At 31.6% G+C, this 18,166-nt stretch overlaps 1 protein-coding gene across 1 annotated transcript in view; it reads right to left on the reverse strand.

The window, feature by feature from the left end:
• Positions 1 to 18,166, reverse strand: part of LOC109074372 (cyclin-dependent kinase 14-like) — a 190,540-nt gene that overhangs the window by 118,896 nt on the left and 53,478 nt on the right. Inside the window, 2 exon segments of the mRNA XM_042773286.1 lie at positions 218 to 341; positions 11,012 to 11,074. Coding sequence (XP_042629220.1) covers positions 218 to 341; positions 11,012 to 11,074 — 187 coding nt within the window.

Below are 18,166 nucleotides of genomic sequence, written 5' to 3' on the forward strand. Positions count from 1 at the left end.
TATTTTAAGTTGTAATAATATTTCACAATATTACTGTTTTTTTCTGTATTTTTGATCAAATAGATGCAGACTTGATGAGCATAAGACACTTCTTTCAAAAACATTAAAAAAATTAATAAAACAAAAAAATTAACATGTAAATTATGTAATTAAAAAGTGTTTATCCTACGAATGATTCGTGTAATTAATATGTGACTATAATTTTGTGGTTTCTCACCGAAGTCAGCCAGTTTGAGTTCTCCGGTGTCGCTGATGAGCAGGTTCTGTGGCTTCAGGTCCCGGTGAAGGATGTAGCGCTGATGGGTGTAAGACAAACCTCTCAGTAACTGGAACAGGAAGAGCTGAGGAAGCAAAGAATCATGGGTAAGAATCACCAATCACACACAATACATAACTTCCAATCGGTATATAATTTAAAACCCAAATCAGCCGGATCCATCACATCAGTTAAACCCATATACAGTTTAATAAAACAGCCCTGTTAGTCTGAGTCGACTCTGATAGATGTAAACACTGGTCTACAGGACAGAGACGATATCCATACTGTACTTAATATAATAATAATAGAGTAACAGCTGCTCATATGGAAGGAATCGGAGAGAGAGAGAGAAACAGCCTGCAGTCAGATATTCAGGACGAGACGGACACCTGGAATAATCGGGAGGACTGAGACAAAGAGGAAGATGAAGAGAGATAACAGGACAAAAGCAGGGTCAGCTGAACCCCGGGGGCCGAATCTGCAGATGAAAGAAGATCGATATCCGTCTGGAATACGGACAGGATCTCACCGCTGAGCAACACAGAGCTGCGGGAACACGCTTACAGTTTCCCGGATGTTTAGTCTTCAGTTCTGCTGCATCGGAAGATCAGGATGTTTGTGGAGAAGAATCCTAATGAGCTCTTGCCTTCATTACAGCCTTGAAATAAAGACCCAGCCTCATCGCTGTGATGAGTATTAATAACTACAGAGCATTCGAGGGCATATAACAGACATTTCATTCTGAGAAAACATTAATGATTAGTGAGAACCAGTGTAATTAATCATGTGTACAGCCATATCGCCATATCTGAACGATAATCCATCTTAAGACTTCATCAATAATTCCACATTAAATATGAGCTCATATTGGTGTTTGATTATGAGCCTCAGCTCTCTCGAGCATCATGAATAGTTACTTCACTAAGTGATCGGATGCACAGTTTTCACCTGCTGGATGATAAAACAGGTGAAAATAATAATATTAATAATAATAATAATAATAATAATAATAATAATAATAATAATAATAATAATAATAAAGTTATTGTTGTTGTTGTTGTTGCTGCTGTTGTTTTATTAAATTATAAAAATAATTAATAATAATAATAATAATAATGATATAAAAATACTATAGTACAGTAAAACAAAGAATATTTAATAATAAATTAAATAATTAAATAAAAAAATAATAAATACTGTATGTAAAATAAAAAACAAGTAATAATGATAATAATGTATTACTAATATATTATTATTAGTATTATTATTAATGTTGTTGTTAAAATATTTTTATTTTATCAAATTATAAAAATTTAATAAATTACTATCATAAAAATTATATGTAAAAAGTAACTAAAAGTTTTTGTATAAAAAATATACATGCAATGTTTTTTTTACATAAAAAAAATAAAAAAATTATTATGTATATATAAATACACACACTTGCATATATATATTTAAGAAAATATATACATGCAATGTTTTGTTTACATATAAAAAATTAAAAATTTATATATAATATAAATGATATACGAGTATAAATTTATATATTAATTTGTCTGTATTTATATATACATTCTAAATATAAACAGTAAACATTATGTAACCAAAAACCTTTATTTTAGATGCGATTAATCGTGATTAATCGTTCGACAGCACTAATAATAATATAATAATGTAAATTAATACAATTATTATTATTATCATCATTACATGGACGTCTTATTTTCTTCTTCACCTTCAAACATTATTTTGACAAATCACCAGCTTTTCACAAATCATACTTTCAGGTCAAAATGAGTCTGAAAACAGCCAGAAAAGTCTAGCAACCACCCAGAAGACCCTAGCAACCACAACAAAACAACCATTCAACTACCCAGAAAACCATTACAATAAAACAGAAACAATATAGCAACCACATAGAGACACAATACAGCCAAACTCCTGACAGCACGTTTTTCTCCCTCAAACTGCTAGACTTAAATACAAACTGTCTGTCTGATGGAAAAAAAGACCGAATGAATCATCTCTGCTGACTGAATGAACTGTATTCTATACTTATTTTGCAATAACGGCTGATTATCTGTCATTTTATAAGACTACAGTGGATAAAAATCCAGAATCAAGGAGGAATTCAGTGTCTGAATCACAGTTTGTGTTGGATGAAGCAGGCTGGCTGCTAAATGAGCCGAGAGTCTCTCACATCTGCTGGAGAACCAGAGCAGCGACTCGTTTAGAGGAGCAGAGATTGGTTTTTAATGTGCCGCATCAATGGCCCATCAGCTCCACACCTGCTCTCCTGACGTACACCAGTCTCACGAGTGAAGCTCTTCACTTCCACGGGAAGATTTCATGACGATGAGATACGAAGCGAAGGGGTCAGTGATCATCATCCGTATGTGTTCACAAGCCCTGCTCACTCCACACCTCCGTCTCCGTTTTATAAAACCATAAACATGAAATACACTATTCCTCATAACACATTTGGGTCTGTTTTGACCCGGAAGAGATGCATACAAATTTCTAAAAAAATAAAAAAATAAAATAAGAATTAAAAAATGCATAGTTTTTAGTAGAGGAACAAAAATGCTTTAAGACTCTAAATATACACATAATTTATATATTTTCTGATTTTTTACACTTATTTTTTAAGAGATATAATCTTTTTTATTTTTTTTATTTTAAAGTGGCATCTCGTGTTTTGGTCATTTTGACCCGGGTATGTATGGAGTACATTAGGTGTCAAAAATACTTTGTAAAATGCTCTGTGATGTTACATTAGAGTCAAAAATATATGTAACCTTTTCTTTATATCTCACACACTTTTGGGACTGAATTTTGTTGATAAAAATGAATAAGTACGTCTATAAATGAACCACAGCAGAATGAAAAACCAATGATTTGTTCATATGAGAGTCAAAGTTTATGCAAGTAAAATGAATTGATTTTGTAATAATGCTTTTGATAGAAATAAATATGTGGATTTCATAAATTTGGACTGTTTTTGAGCAATCATGAGTTATAATTTCAAAGGAATGTAATTAAATTCCATTGATTCCAATGCTGGTAATTCTCAGATTGTTATGTTCATATGTATTTCATACAATGATACATTTAAATAAAATTTCTCATCAATTCTATATATATATATATCTATATATATTATATATATATATATATATTGTGGTTCATGTGTAATTTTGAAAGCAATTTCTTGGTCAATTCTATATATATATATATATATATAAAATTTTAAATTATATTATATAGGTCATATATCTATAAAATTTTACTTTATATTTATATTTATATTAATATTTACTAATATTTATATATATATATATATATATATAGGTTTTTTAAATGATACAAAAAGGGGTAAATGCAGTAATAACATTGAACACTACAGTAAATTTTTTCACACTCACCCATTAATAAGAAGTTGCTGATCAGATACAATATGGTTTTACTTGACATATATTAATTTATGACTGTTTTCAAAAAAAAAAAAATAATAATAATAATAATAAAAATTCTGGTCCAAACAAACCTGTAATACAAAGACAGTATCCAGATTTTGAATGCATTATGAGGGCTATGGAAAGTTTCTATTATTTGGACAGCAGCATCAGAAACACAACAACAGCAGGTTAGTGAGCCTCTGACAGCAAAAAGCCTCACTTAGATCAAATTACTTCTGATGCACTGCAACATGATAGTCCTGTCTTCCTGAATGTGACGTCCAGCAGAACGTTTGTGAAGAAAGAACATCAGTATGTGGCATTATTTGTAATTGCTCAGCCTGATGGACCATTAGCGCAATTGCACAACAATATAGGCCACTGATTGTGACCAAATGAAAGGCTTTATTTGTTTCCACAGATGCTTTAAGGGTTGATCGTCTCAAGAACTGTGACTGCAGCATTAAGTTTGAATGCGTCTTGAAAAAGCAGCAGGTTTCATTCTGCTGCATGAACAAACAAATAAACTGTCAGGATGAAGAACTGGTGTTCACTACAGCGCTGTGCAAAATCGAGATTGAATTGAGAATGAGAGAACGAATGATAGACCGAAGGAATGATAGAGAGAACAAACGATAGACAGAACAAACAATAGAATGAATGGTGGAATGATTGAACATTAGTCAGATAGAACGAACGATAGAGAGAATGAACGATGGGCTGAACGAACGATAGAGAGAATGAACGATGGAACGAACGAACGATAGACCAAATGAATGATAGACCAAACGAACGATAGACTAAACGAACGATGGAACGAACGAACGATAGACTGAACGAACGATGGAACAAACGAATGATAGACAGAACGAACGATGAAACGAACGAATGATAGACAGAATGAACGATGAAACGAACGAACGATAGACAGACCAAACAACGATGATAGACCAAACGATACAAAAACGAACGATGAGAACGAACTGGAACGATAACGAACTGAATGATAGAGAGAACGAACGATAGAGATAACGAACGACGAAACGAAACGATACGACAGACGCACGAATGATGGAATAAATGATATAGAGAATGAACGATTAGAACGAACGAACGATAGGACAGAATGAACGATAGACTGAACGAACGATAGAGAGAACGAACGATAGACGAACGAACGATAGACGAAACGAACGAGGAACGAACGACAGATAGAACTAAAATGAACGATAAACCAATTAACGAATGATGACGACGAACGATGAACGAACGACGAACGACCAAAAAACGAATGATAGAGCCGAACAACAATAGATGGAACGAATGAACGATAGAGAGAACGAACGATAGACAGAACGAATGATGGAATAAATGATCGATAGAGAATGAATGATAGACTGAACGAATGATAGAGAGAACGAATGATAGACTGAACGAACGATAGAGAGAACGAACGACAGAGAGAACGAACGACAGAAAGAACGATAAACCAAACGAAACGATAGACTGAACCAAACAATGAAAACAAACAACAAAAAAAATGAACGATGAAACGAACGAACGATAGAGAGAACGAACGATGGAACGAACGAACAATAGACCAAACGAATGATAGACCAAACGAACAATAGACAGAACGAACGATGGAACGAATGAACGATAGAGAGAACGAACGATAGAGAGAACGAACGATAGACAGAACGAATGATGGAATAAATGATCGATAGAGAATGAATGATAGACTGAACGAATGATAGAGAGAACGAATGATAGACAAAAAAAACAATAAAAACGATAGACTGAACGAACGATAGAGAGAACGAATGATAGACTGAACGAACGATAGAGAGAACGAACGACAGAAAGAACGATAAACCAAACGAACGACGGACCGAACAAACGATGGACCAAACGAACGATAGACCGAAAGAACGATAGAGAGAACGAACGATGGAACGAACGAATGATAGAGAGAATGAACGATAGAGTGAACGAACGATAGAGAGAACGAATGATAGACTGAACGAACGATAGAGAGAACGAATGATTGACCGAACGAACGATAGAGAGAGAACGAACGATAGAGAGAATGAACGACAGAAAGAACGATAGACCAAACGAACGATAGACCGAAAGAACGATGGACCGAACGAACGATAGAGAGAACGAACGATGGAACGAACGAATGATAGACTGAACGAACGATGGAACAAACGAATGATAGAAAGAACGAATGATAGACCAAACGAACAATAGACAGAACGAACGATGGAACGAATGAACGATAGAGAGAACAAACGATAGAGAGAACGAACGATAGAGCGAACGAATGATGGAACGCATGAACGATAGAGAGAATGAACCGAACAATAGACAGAACGAACGATAGACCGAACAAATAAAAAACCAAACAAACAACAAACAAAACAAACGATAAACCAAATAAATAAAAAACTAAACATAGAAAGAACGATAAACCAAACGAACGACGGACCGAACAAACGATGGACCGAACGAATGATAGAAAGAACGAACAGTAGAGAGAACGAACGACAAACTGAACGAACAATAGAGAGAACGAACGATAGACCAAACAAACGGTAGAGAGAACGAACGATAGACCAAACGAATGATAGAGAGAATGAACGACAGAAAGAACGATAAACCGAACGAACGTTAAACTGAACAAACGACAGACCGAACGAATGATAGACCGAACGAATGATAGACCAAACGAACGGTAGAGAGAACGAACGATAAACTGAACGAACAGTAGAGAGAACGAACGACAGACCGAACGGACGACAGAGAGAACGAACGACAGAAAGAACGACATAAACCTAACGAACGTTAAACTGAACACAAACGACAGACCGAACGACGATGGAACGAACGAATGATAGAGAAGAACGAACGATAAACTGAACGAACAGTAGAGATAACGAACGACATACCAAACGAACGGTAGAGAGAACGAAACGACAGAAAGAACGATAAACCGAAACGAACGAATAAACTGAACAAACGATAGACCGAACAAACGATAGAGAGAACGCACGATGGAACGAACGAATGATAGAGAGAATGAACGATAGAGTGAACGAACGATAGACCGAATGAACGATAGACTGAACGAACGATAGAGAGAACGAATGATGGACTGAACGAACGATAGAGAGAATGAACGACAGAAAGAACGATAAACCAAACGAACGACGGACCGAACAAACGATGGACCGAACGAATGATAGAAAGAACGAACAGTAGAGAGAACGAACGACAGACCGAACGAACGATAGAGAGAACGAACGATAAACTGAACGAACAATAGAGAGAACGAATGATAGACCAAACGAACGGTAGAGAGAATGAACGACAGAAAGAACGATAAACCGAACGAACGTTAAACTGAACAAACGACAGACCGAACGAATGATAGACCGAACGAATGATAGACCGAACGAATGATGGAACGCATGAACGATAGAGAGAATGAACGATGGAACGAACGAATGATAGACCGAACGAATGATGGAACGAATGAACGATAGAGATAACAAACGATTGCAGAACACACACACTGCAGCAGACGCTGTAGTAAAGCTGGTGTCCTGAGGTGCGTCCGGCTGTCATCATCAATTAATTCACTGAAGCGTTCTCATTAAAGCAGCCTAACACATCGAGCGAATCGACGGTACAACCTCAGCGTAACGAGGACTGTGAAGATCTCGTGTTATTTCTGGAGCGAGAGCAGCATATGCGCAGGAGGTCTGCACTTGGACGTCAGCCCAGAAACAGGGTCTCTCTGATGCTTGACCAGTAATTACATTAGCAGCTAGCGCCCTGAGCACTCGCTTTCACATGCTAATCCCATACAACCTGCAGCCGAGGGTCTAATGGCTTTTATTAGCGCAGATCTGAGCGAATGAATCAGCTCCAGCTAATGGGCAGAATTAAAACTCCAGCCTTTGTGTGGCGGGTTTGTTCGTGACTGCGGGAGCTAATCTACACTTAGCGTCCATTTTGGCTCTGATGAGTTGATGCTTGAGGAGGCGGCGAGTCTGTCGTTTAAAGACGAGCGCTCCAGAATCATTAAGACACTAAGAACGAGCTCTTGTGTTAAAAACAGACCGATGAAGAACAACACAACTGAACAGAAGATGCATTAAATACTGCTCAACTGCAAATGAGCTTAATACACTAAAGATGCTCATCCTGACACTACACTGCAAAATCATATTCATATTTTTTTGTTTGTGAGGTTAAAATAATAATAATAAAAAATAAAAAAAACAGTTTTCAAGGATTTTAATATATTCTATAAAAAGAATTGTTTTCAAGGATTTTAATATATTCTAGATTAGATTAGATTTGTCATTGTGCAGAATAAAATACTGTTAGCATCTAAGCAGAAATATAAAATATAAAACAAAAAGCAATATAAATAAATATTATGTGTATATAATAATAATTATACATATTCAATGTATATACAAAATACATACAATATTGTATATTACCATATATATATATATCTAACAACATTATATATACATGATGCATGTATTTATCCATTTAATTTTTTTATTTTCTAAAAAAAATTATTTATATATATATATATATATAAATTACATATAATAAAATATTATCAAAATATTATTATGCTTTTATGAAAAAGCAAAAGGTTTTGAGGTACAGAAAAAAGTTAAATATACGTGGGTCAAAGACGTTAAGATATCCGCATCAAAAGAAAGTGATTTTGTGTCCATAGAAAGCACATTAAAAGTAAGTAAAATGTCTACTTTTAAGGTTTCAAATAAGTTTTTGGAGAATAAAATGTCAAAATTTGGTTGAAATAATGTTACATTGTCATTCAGTGTGACACAATATTTATGTAAAAATTCAGACAACATGCTTATTCATTCGTGCCCATATTAAAATATCTAAAAGAATAATGGAGCATGCTAAATTTTATTGTGTTTTAAATTAGTAAAAAATTCTTATTGACAAATGGGCAAAACCTAGGAGAGTGGCAAAATTTAAAATGTAAAATTCCAACTAATTAGTATTCGGGCTTAAAGTAATTAGTCTTTTAATATGTCGTAAATTGATATTTGTTGTAAAAATGCCTGACGAGACTGTTACACTGAATGACATTTTACTGTGTGTCTTCTGTAAATCAGGGGAAAATGTATGAGATTTATTTTTTGCTCAGAAAAACAAAAACAAAATTGCAATTAAATAAAACAGAAAACTTTTTGCAATTTTTGAGGGAAAAACTACAACAGTTTAAAGCAGTATTACACTTTTTTTATGCTTAAACACTTTTTCGTCTTTGACCCACATACATTATATATATATATATACTGTATATATATACACACACACACACACACACACACACACACACACACAATCTCAATTAACACAGATACAATTCCTTTAAAACACTGCTCAAAAATGCTACTTTTGCAACATTTTTGGGTTAACTATTCACCAAAAATTATAGAACTATAATATATAAATGAAAAAAGTATCAGTGTGAGCTTATCTAAACCAAGTTATCCAAGTAAAGATCATGCTTGCCTGAGAAATAAGACATTATAATGACCATAAAACGATTCTCTGAAGCTCACCATCCTCATAAACCTGTAAAGTCTGTGAAACCCGTGTCAAGTGCAGCCTGTCATGATTTCCTCGATACTTGTGAGATGATGCGAGCGTCTGAGCTCTGTCCGCAGGCCGTTCCTGTTTCAGGTGAGCCGCTCTCATTCTCTTCTGTCAGCTTGTGATTCATCATGAACTCTCCATTGGATTGAATCTCAGTGAGGGAGCGAACGGGATAAATACTTTATGTATGTAAATCCAGAGTGACAAAACAGCTGATGAATTACATAAGCAACTTCTGCTCGCTGGCCTCATTCGCTCCATCACGTCTCACTTTCACACGGACACTCTTTCACTGCAACTTTCTACCAAGACACTGACTTTTGAATTGATTTCAAGAAGCATTTTAACCGTATAAATCCTGTCATTTCTCCAGCTTAACTAGTGTACAGTACTGAACAGGAGATCATGGTGCTTGCATCGATAAGGTCATGGGTTCGATGAACTGATTTCCAAATTTTGCTTTGGATAAAAGCATTTGCAAAATAAGAAATGTAAACTATGCATGAATGTAAAAGCAATTGCTACACCAAGGTTATTATAGTTAACTAAAAGTGAAGCTAAAAAATAAAAACATTACTTGAAATAAACATTAACTGAAGTAAAAAATAAAAATAAAAAAATCAGCTAGTTGTCAATGCAACATTTCTCATAAAAGCGAAATCACTAAAATAAAAAAGGAAAACTGATTTTTAAAAATATATCATATTTATTATTTTTATTATTTAATTAAAAATAATTTATTATATAATTTATTGTTTTATGTAATTTATTTCTAATGAAACCAAACAATCAAATGCATTAAATAATAATTATAATTATATTAAATAATAATAATAATAATTATATTATTTGTAATAGTTTTTTGTCGTATTTATTTTTTATTATTTATATAATAATAAAACAAATAATAAAATAATTTATATTAATCAGCATCACCAAACAGAATGACCAAATTACTTAATTATTATAATTTAAGTAAAATGTCAAAAAAATTTAAAAAAAACAAATCAAATATTATAAAAATCAGTCGCACCAGGAAAAAATTGCATTGTTGAATAATCTTTTAAAGGCCAACTATTACTATTAAATTCAGAAATAATGTAAATACAGGTAAATAAAACTTTGCAAATATTATAATGATGTATTTTAGCTCCCCATGTACACAACAAATCCTTTAAATATAACAGTATTCAGTTAAATATATAAGGAAAAATATAAGAATAAAACAAATTTAAATTACATTAGTATTTATTATAAACACCAAGCCTAAATGTATTTATTTCACGCTCCACACGCTCACGTCTGACAGACAAAGAGAAGGAGACGGAGGAGAAAATGGGTCACTGAACTAAATTAAAGTGGTCTGGAAGATCTTCAGCCAAGAAAGAGGAATAATACTCGTAAAACCCGCTGAAAACTTGTCAAACCGTTATATCAGAAGCAGAGCTCTGAACTAGCCTGATCCACACAGAAGTGTATTCTGGACACTAAAACGAGCTGATCAAGCCAACGATGACTTTTAGAGCAGAATAGATCTGAAAGCATTAAGACTTGAAAGATTCAGTACTGTGCATGAGCAGGTTTAGACTGAATGAGAGCCGTTTCATCGTGTCTCACTCACCCGGACGTTGTCTGGATGGAGGCCGCCGGGATGTTTGTCCATGTACTGACACAGATCTGTGTGCTGCACAGAGAGAGAGAGAGAGAGAAAAAAATAAAGGGGTCCGAAAAAAACCGAACCTTAAAACAACAATACTTGCATTTTTAATTAGATTTCAATCACAAATGAGTCAAATCAACCAAATGTCAGAAACTTCCTCAGCTAAAATGTTTGGTTATGGAACATAAACAGTGATGCAAGCCAAAACACTCAATGTCATGGATGAATATTTACTGAGTAAATATAGGAGGGGGAAATGACTTCAGAAAGATGCAAGCATCATTGTTATTTTGTACCCCCAAAAATAATCAAAATTTTACATTTATTTGTATTATTAAATAATTTAATATTAATTGTTTTATTAAATAAAAAAAAAATAATTAAATAAAATATTTTAAATAAAATAAAACAATTTATTATTAAATAATTATAATAATGTTTACTATTATATATATATTTATATATATATATATTTATATTTAAAATATATATATTATATACTATTATTTATTATTTATATTAAACTTATTTAAATATATTATTTTATTTCTTTTTAAAAATGTATTTATTAGTTCTTTATTAATACTAATAATAATGTAATAATAATAATAATAATGTTTTTAAATATAAAATATATTTAAAATATAAAATATTTATTATTAAATAAAAAAATAATAATAATAATAATAATGTTTTTAAATATAAAATATATTTAAAATTGTTATGATTTATTATTTAATTATTAAAATTATTTAATAATATGTTGTTTTTTAAATAAAATAGCCTTGTAATAAATTTAAATATAACAAAATAATTTTTAAAATATTAATTTTGTATTCTTATTTAATCACTAAATAATTTAATAATCAATAGTTTAATTTAATTAGAATTAAAACTATTTTAATTATTATTTTCAGCATGGAATGAATTACACATATATTTATCAACATTACTTTTACTCTGCAAATGATGCCTACAAAGGCGGCCAGAGAGGCTACAGAAACATGGGTCAGCCTCATCATGAGCCCTTAAAATGATGCCTACAAAGGCAGCCAGAGAGGCTACAGAAACATGTCGTGAGCTCATTTTTCCTGCAAGTGAGAGCTGACAGCAAAACCAGTCTGATACCCACAATGCACTGCTCAGTCTGTGATTCTGCGGCTGATATTTGCAAACACCCGCAGATAAACGTGTTTCCTTTCATGAATAATGCAGTCGCGCGCTCAAACACGCTTCAGCTGCGCCTGTCCTCATTATTAACCGCTCGCCGTGCAAAATGAATTGATTTCCAATCTACAAAACTGCCCCAAAACCTAGTGTTTGTTAGCGGCGCGTCTAAACGCGGCTGCATTTTCTGAGTGAAATGAGTCTCAGCAGTGGCTCAGAATTAATTATCTAAAGCTCCGGCACGCTTCTCTCAACAGACCCCAGCTATCAATAGCTGAGCTGCTGCCCAATCTTCGCCTTTTGATTGTTTTCTTTGACACCCGACGTGTTAGCTTAGCTCTCATGAATAAATCAGAGCCGCAGCGCAGTCTCACGCTCATCCAATTTAGCCAGAGGATGTACAATCCACGAGAAAATACTGTTTACCAGAGTAAAAAGAAATGTGTTATATCAGAGACAACGGCTGGACATAAAAATAAAGAAAATAATCAGGAATGAGAAAGGCACACAATGCAAAATAAAGCTAATCAGGGAACCAGAGGCTCTGACACTCACCTCATCACAACAAAAAAACAAAACAAATAAATAAATAAAAATAAAATAAAAACTGACCTCGTCACAATTTTTTTTATTTAAAAATAAATAAATAAAAAAAATTCCGGACCAAATAAAGCGTGACTCAATCTCACATATAAAAAAATTGATGATAATAAAAATAAATAAAAAATAAAATAAAATGTGTTCGCATGTTAGAATGATTTCAAAAATAACATATTCACAAAAAAAATAAATAAAAAATAAAAAAAAAAAAAAACTGACCATCGTCACAATAAATAATAATAAACTGACATCATCACAATAAAATAAATAAATAAAAAATAAAACAAAGTGACCTCGTCACAATAAAAAAATGATAATAAAATAAAATAAAAACTGCCATCATCACAATAAAAATGTAAATAAATAAATAATGAAACTAACTAAATATAAAACTGACCTCGTCACAAAAAGATTTTTTTTAATAAATAAAAAATAAAATTAAATAGAATAAAACAACTGTGCCTAAAGCCCTAAAACCAGCAAACCACAGCAAATATAAAATAAAATAATTAATAATAAATAAAATACAATAAAATAAAATAAAAAAATAAATCACCATGTGCCCAAAACCAGCAAACCACAAAAATAAATAAATAAAAATAAAATAAATTAAACAAAACAAAACAAAAACTACTGTGCCCAAGGCCCTAAAACCAGCAAACCACAGCAAAAAAAAAAGTAAATATATAAAAAAATAAAATAATAATAATAAAACACCATATGTGCCCAAGACTCTAAAACTAGCAAACCACAGCAAAATACTAAAATAAAATAAAACAAAAAATGTGACCAAGACCCTAAAATAGACCCATAAATAATAAAATAAAAAATAAATGCATAAATGAATAAAAATAAAATGAAAAAACAATGTGCCCCCCAGACCCTACAACTCGGCAAACTGCAGCAAAATGATAAAATTTTGATCTGTGTGTGAATGTTTCCACAATGCACTGACCTCTCCATGAAGCAAACGTCAAATGCATGTCATAACACTTTCTGACACAAAGTATTTTCTTTCTGTGAAGGATCGAATCAATCATCAAGACTGTTTCCTTGACATTCCTTTTTCCTTCTTGAGATCCAATAAACTCATGATATCCTGCCGGTACATGTGCACTTTATTTAAGTGCACGTATCGTTTTCAGTGGACAATTATTTGAAGGTGCGCTGGGAACATAAATGTATTGATTAGCTGGAAAGGGCATGTTCTCCTGACCTTTACCTTTTTCTTACTGTACGGATCAGTTTTAATGAGCAAATGGACTAATTCATGTCTGAAAGCCTCTCTGGAGAGGAGCTCTAGCCTTCACTGAAGAAGAAGCAAAATCAATGGTTTAAAGGGATGCACTTTGTGATTTTAACTCACCTGAACAAACGTGCGTTTAGTCACGTTACTAATTAAGGCTGTCCTGTGAGAAATCTCCCGTCTGGTTTTTCCTGCAAGTGAGAGCTGACAGCAAAACCAGTCTGATACCCACAATGCACTGCTCAGTCCTGTGATTCTGCGGCTGATATTTGCAAACACCCGCAGATAAACGTGTTTCCTTTCATGAATAATGCAGTCGCGCGCTCAAACACGCTTCAGCTGCGCCTGTCCGTCGCCGTCAATCATTATTAACCGCTCGCCGTGCAAAATGAATTGATTTCCCTGCTGCAAAACCTAGTGTTTGTTAGCGGCGCGTCTAAACGCGGCAGCATTTTCTGAGTGAAATGAGTCTCAGCAGTGGCTCAGATTAATATCTAAAGCTCCGGCACGCTTCTCTCAACAGACCCCAGCTATCAATAGCTGAGCCGCTGCCCAATCTTCGCCTTTTGATTGTTTTCTTTGACACCCGACGTGTTAGCTTAGCTCTCATGAATAAATCAGAGCCGCAGCGCATCCAATTTAGCCAGAGGATGTACAATCCACGAGAAAATACTGTTTACCAGAGTAAAAAGAAATGTGTTATATCAGAGACAACGGCTGGAATGAGAAAGGCACACAATGCAAAATAAAGCTAATCAGGGAACCAGAGGCTCTGACACTCACCTCATCACAAACAAAAAAAAAAAAAAAAAAAATGAATAAAAATAAAAATTAAAACTGACCTCGTCACAATAAAAATAAATAAAAAATAAAATCAAATAAAGCTGACCTCATCACAATAAAAAAATAAATAAATAAAATAAAAACTGACCTCGTCACAATAAACATAAATAAATAAAATAAAATAAAAACTGACATCGTCACAATAAAAAAATAATAATAAATTAAAATAAAAACTGACATCGTCACAATAAAAAAATAAATAAATAAAAACTGACATCGTCACAATAAAAATAAATAAATAAAAAATAAAATAAAATAAAAAGTGACCTCGTCACAATAAAAAAATAATGATAATAAAATAAAATAAAAACTGCCATCATCACAATAAAAATAAATAAATAATAAATAAACTAAAATAAAAACTGACCTCGTCACAAAAAGATTTTTTTTAATAAATAAAAAATAAAATTAAATAGAATAAAACAAATGTGCCCAAAGCCCTAAAACCAGCAAACCACAGCAAATATAAAATAAAATAATTAATAATAAATAAAATACAATAAAATAAAATAAAAAAATAAATCACCATGTGCCCAAAACTAGCAAACCACAAAAACAAATAAATAAAAATAAAATAAAATAAATTAAACAAAACAAAACAAAAACTACTGTGCCCAAGGCCCTAAAACCAGCAAATCACAGCAAAAAAAAGAATTAAATATAAAAAATAAAATAATAATAAAACACCATATGTGCCCAAGACTCTAAAACTAGCAAACCACAGCAAAATACTAAAATAAAATAAAACAAAAAATGTGACCAAGACCCTAAAATAGACCCATAAATAATAAAATAAAAAATAAATGCATAAATGAATAAAAATAAAATGAAAAAACACGTGCCCAAGACCCTACAACCAGCAAACTGCAGCAAAATGATAAAATTTTGATCTGTGTAAGTGTTCCACAATGCACTGACCTCTCCATGAAGCAAACGTCAAATGCATGTCATAACACTTTCTGACACAAAGTATCAAATTCAATCAAAAAAACAAATCAATCAACAATACTTACACAATCATGAAATCAAAAAAACTCATGATATCCTGCCTATACATATACACTTCCTATACATGTGCACTTTATTTAAGTGCACGTATCGTTTTCAGTGGACAATTATTTGAAGGTGCGCTGGGAACATAAATGTATTGAGTTAGCTGGAAAGGGCATGTTCTCCTGACCTTTACCTTTTTCTTACTGTACGGATCAGTTTTAATGAGCAAATGGACTAATTCATGTCTGAAAGCCTCTCTGGAGGAGCTCTAGCCTTCACTGAAGAAGCAAAATCATGTTTTAAAGATGAACTTTGTGATTTTAAACTCACCTGAATCAAACTGTGCTTTAGTCACGTTAACTAATTAAGGCTGTCCTGTGAGAAATCTCCCGTCTGGATCTGTGATTGCTGATTCTCTACTTTTACAATGCTTCTCATTTATTTTGACCTTTTTGACATAATTGTCTCACTGTGCACAAGTCTTCATAGATTTAGACTATTAAGCCCAATTTTCTAGGTCAAATAAAAGTTGGTGTTTCAAGAAGTAAGAATAAATAAATAAATAAATAAATATTTTTATACATAATTATACATTATGTATTATTATTTTTTTATTATTAATTATTAATTTTAACTACATACTATTATAATTATAATAAATAAACTATAAATACATATAAATATAAAAAAAAATAAAAAAAAAAAAAAATAAAAAAATTTACAAAATACAAAAAAAAAAAAAATAATAATAAAATGCAATGACATTAAATTAAAAGAATAAATGTTTATTTTAACAATATTTATTTATAAATATATTTTATATTAAAATTAAATATTTCCATATTAAAAAAACATATTTTAATAAAATAAAATTATTTTATTTTATTTTAATTATTTTATAAAATTAGATAAAACAGCAAAGCAAAACAAACCACACCAAAAAAAAAAAATAAAAATAAATAAATAAATAAATAAATAAATAAATAAATAAATAAATAAATAAATAAATAATAAAATAAAATAAAATAAAATAAAATAAAAAAAAAAAAAAAAACAAAAATAAAAAAAAAAAATCAAAAACCCTAAGTTTTTTTTTTTTTACTTTTTTAATCTTTAATCCAGCAGAGAAGCAAAGCTGAAGCTCCTGACCAGACGTTCCCTGACGACGGACACAGTTTGTCCCTTTAGGCTCATTAACACTTCCACTGGCATTTCTGAAGCTGCTTCAGACGTTAAGCGGGACCTTTAAGAGAGCGCAGAGGCAAACGGGACTGTAATGACTGATCTCATTAATGCTTTACCTCAGTCTCACATACCAGCAGACTCTCTCTATTTCTGCCATGAAACATTCAGATCGAACACAACACTCTCAATATTACAGGAATAGTTCACCCAGAAAAATCAAAGTTACCAACCCTTGCTCTTTTCCACACCACAACAGTTCATAGTGATCATTTCAAAACAAATACACCATAAAATCATCACCAAAATAATCAATAATGAATTTAATTTAAACTCAAGAGCCTTTAAACTTATTTTTCAGTCTGTTCAACACACAAATCTTTCATTTGACTTCAGAAGACCTGAAATATGCATAATATGCACTAATATCATTGTCCTTTTAAGGTGTCTTTGTGTGTGTGTGTGTGTGTGTGTGTGTGTGTGTGTGTGTGTGTGTGTGTGTGTGTGTGTGAATTCTAGAGCCTAAAATCTCCTTTTGTGACTGTGAAAATAACTAATAACATGAACCTGAGCAGAACTATTGTTTTTATTAGACATTTATCAATAATAATAATTGATTATATTATTTTAAAAAAATAAACAATTATAAATAATAAGAAACTACAAGTAAAATCAAAAATCTAAATTAAAGAAGTCAAAAAGTACGATTATCTAAAATAAAATGCAATAAAGTATTAAATAAAATAAATAATTATTTTGTAAAATAACACAATTTTTTTTAAATAAAACAATAAATATTTTTAGAAAAATAAAATAAATATTGGACTATACATCATTGTTCACATGCATTATTATTATTATTATTGTTGTTATTATTATTATTATTATTATATTGTTAGCATTATTATTATTATAATCATAAAATCTTATAGATTTACAAATTATTATATTATTATAATATATTAGAAGTATTATCTAAGTTTATTATTAAAAATATAAATTATACAATCATATTATTATTAAAAATATAACAATTATAAATATAAGAAGAACTACAAGTTAAATCAAAAATCTAAATAAAGTTA

Source organism: Cyprinus carpio, chromosome A16 (genome assembly GCF_018340385.1).
Source record: "Cyprinus carpio isolate SPL01 chromosome A16, ASM1834038v1, whole genome shotgun sequence".
Classification (NCBI taxonomy): Eukaryota; Metazoa; Chordata; class Actinopteri; order Cypriniformes; family Cyprinidae; genus Cyprinus; species Cyprinus carpio.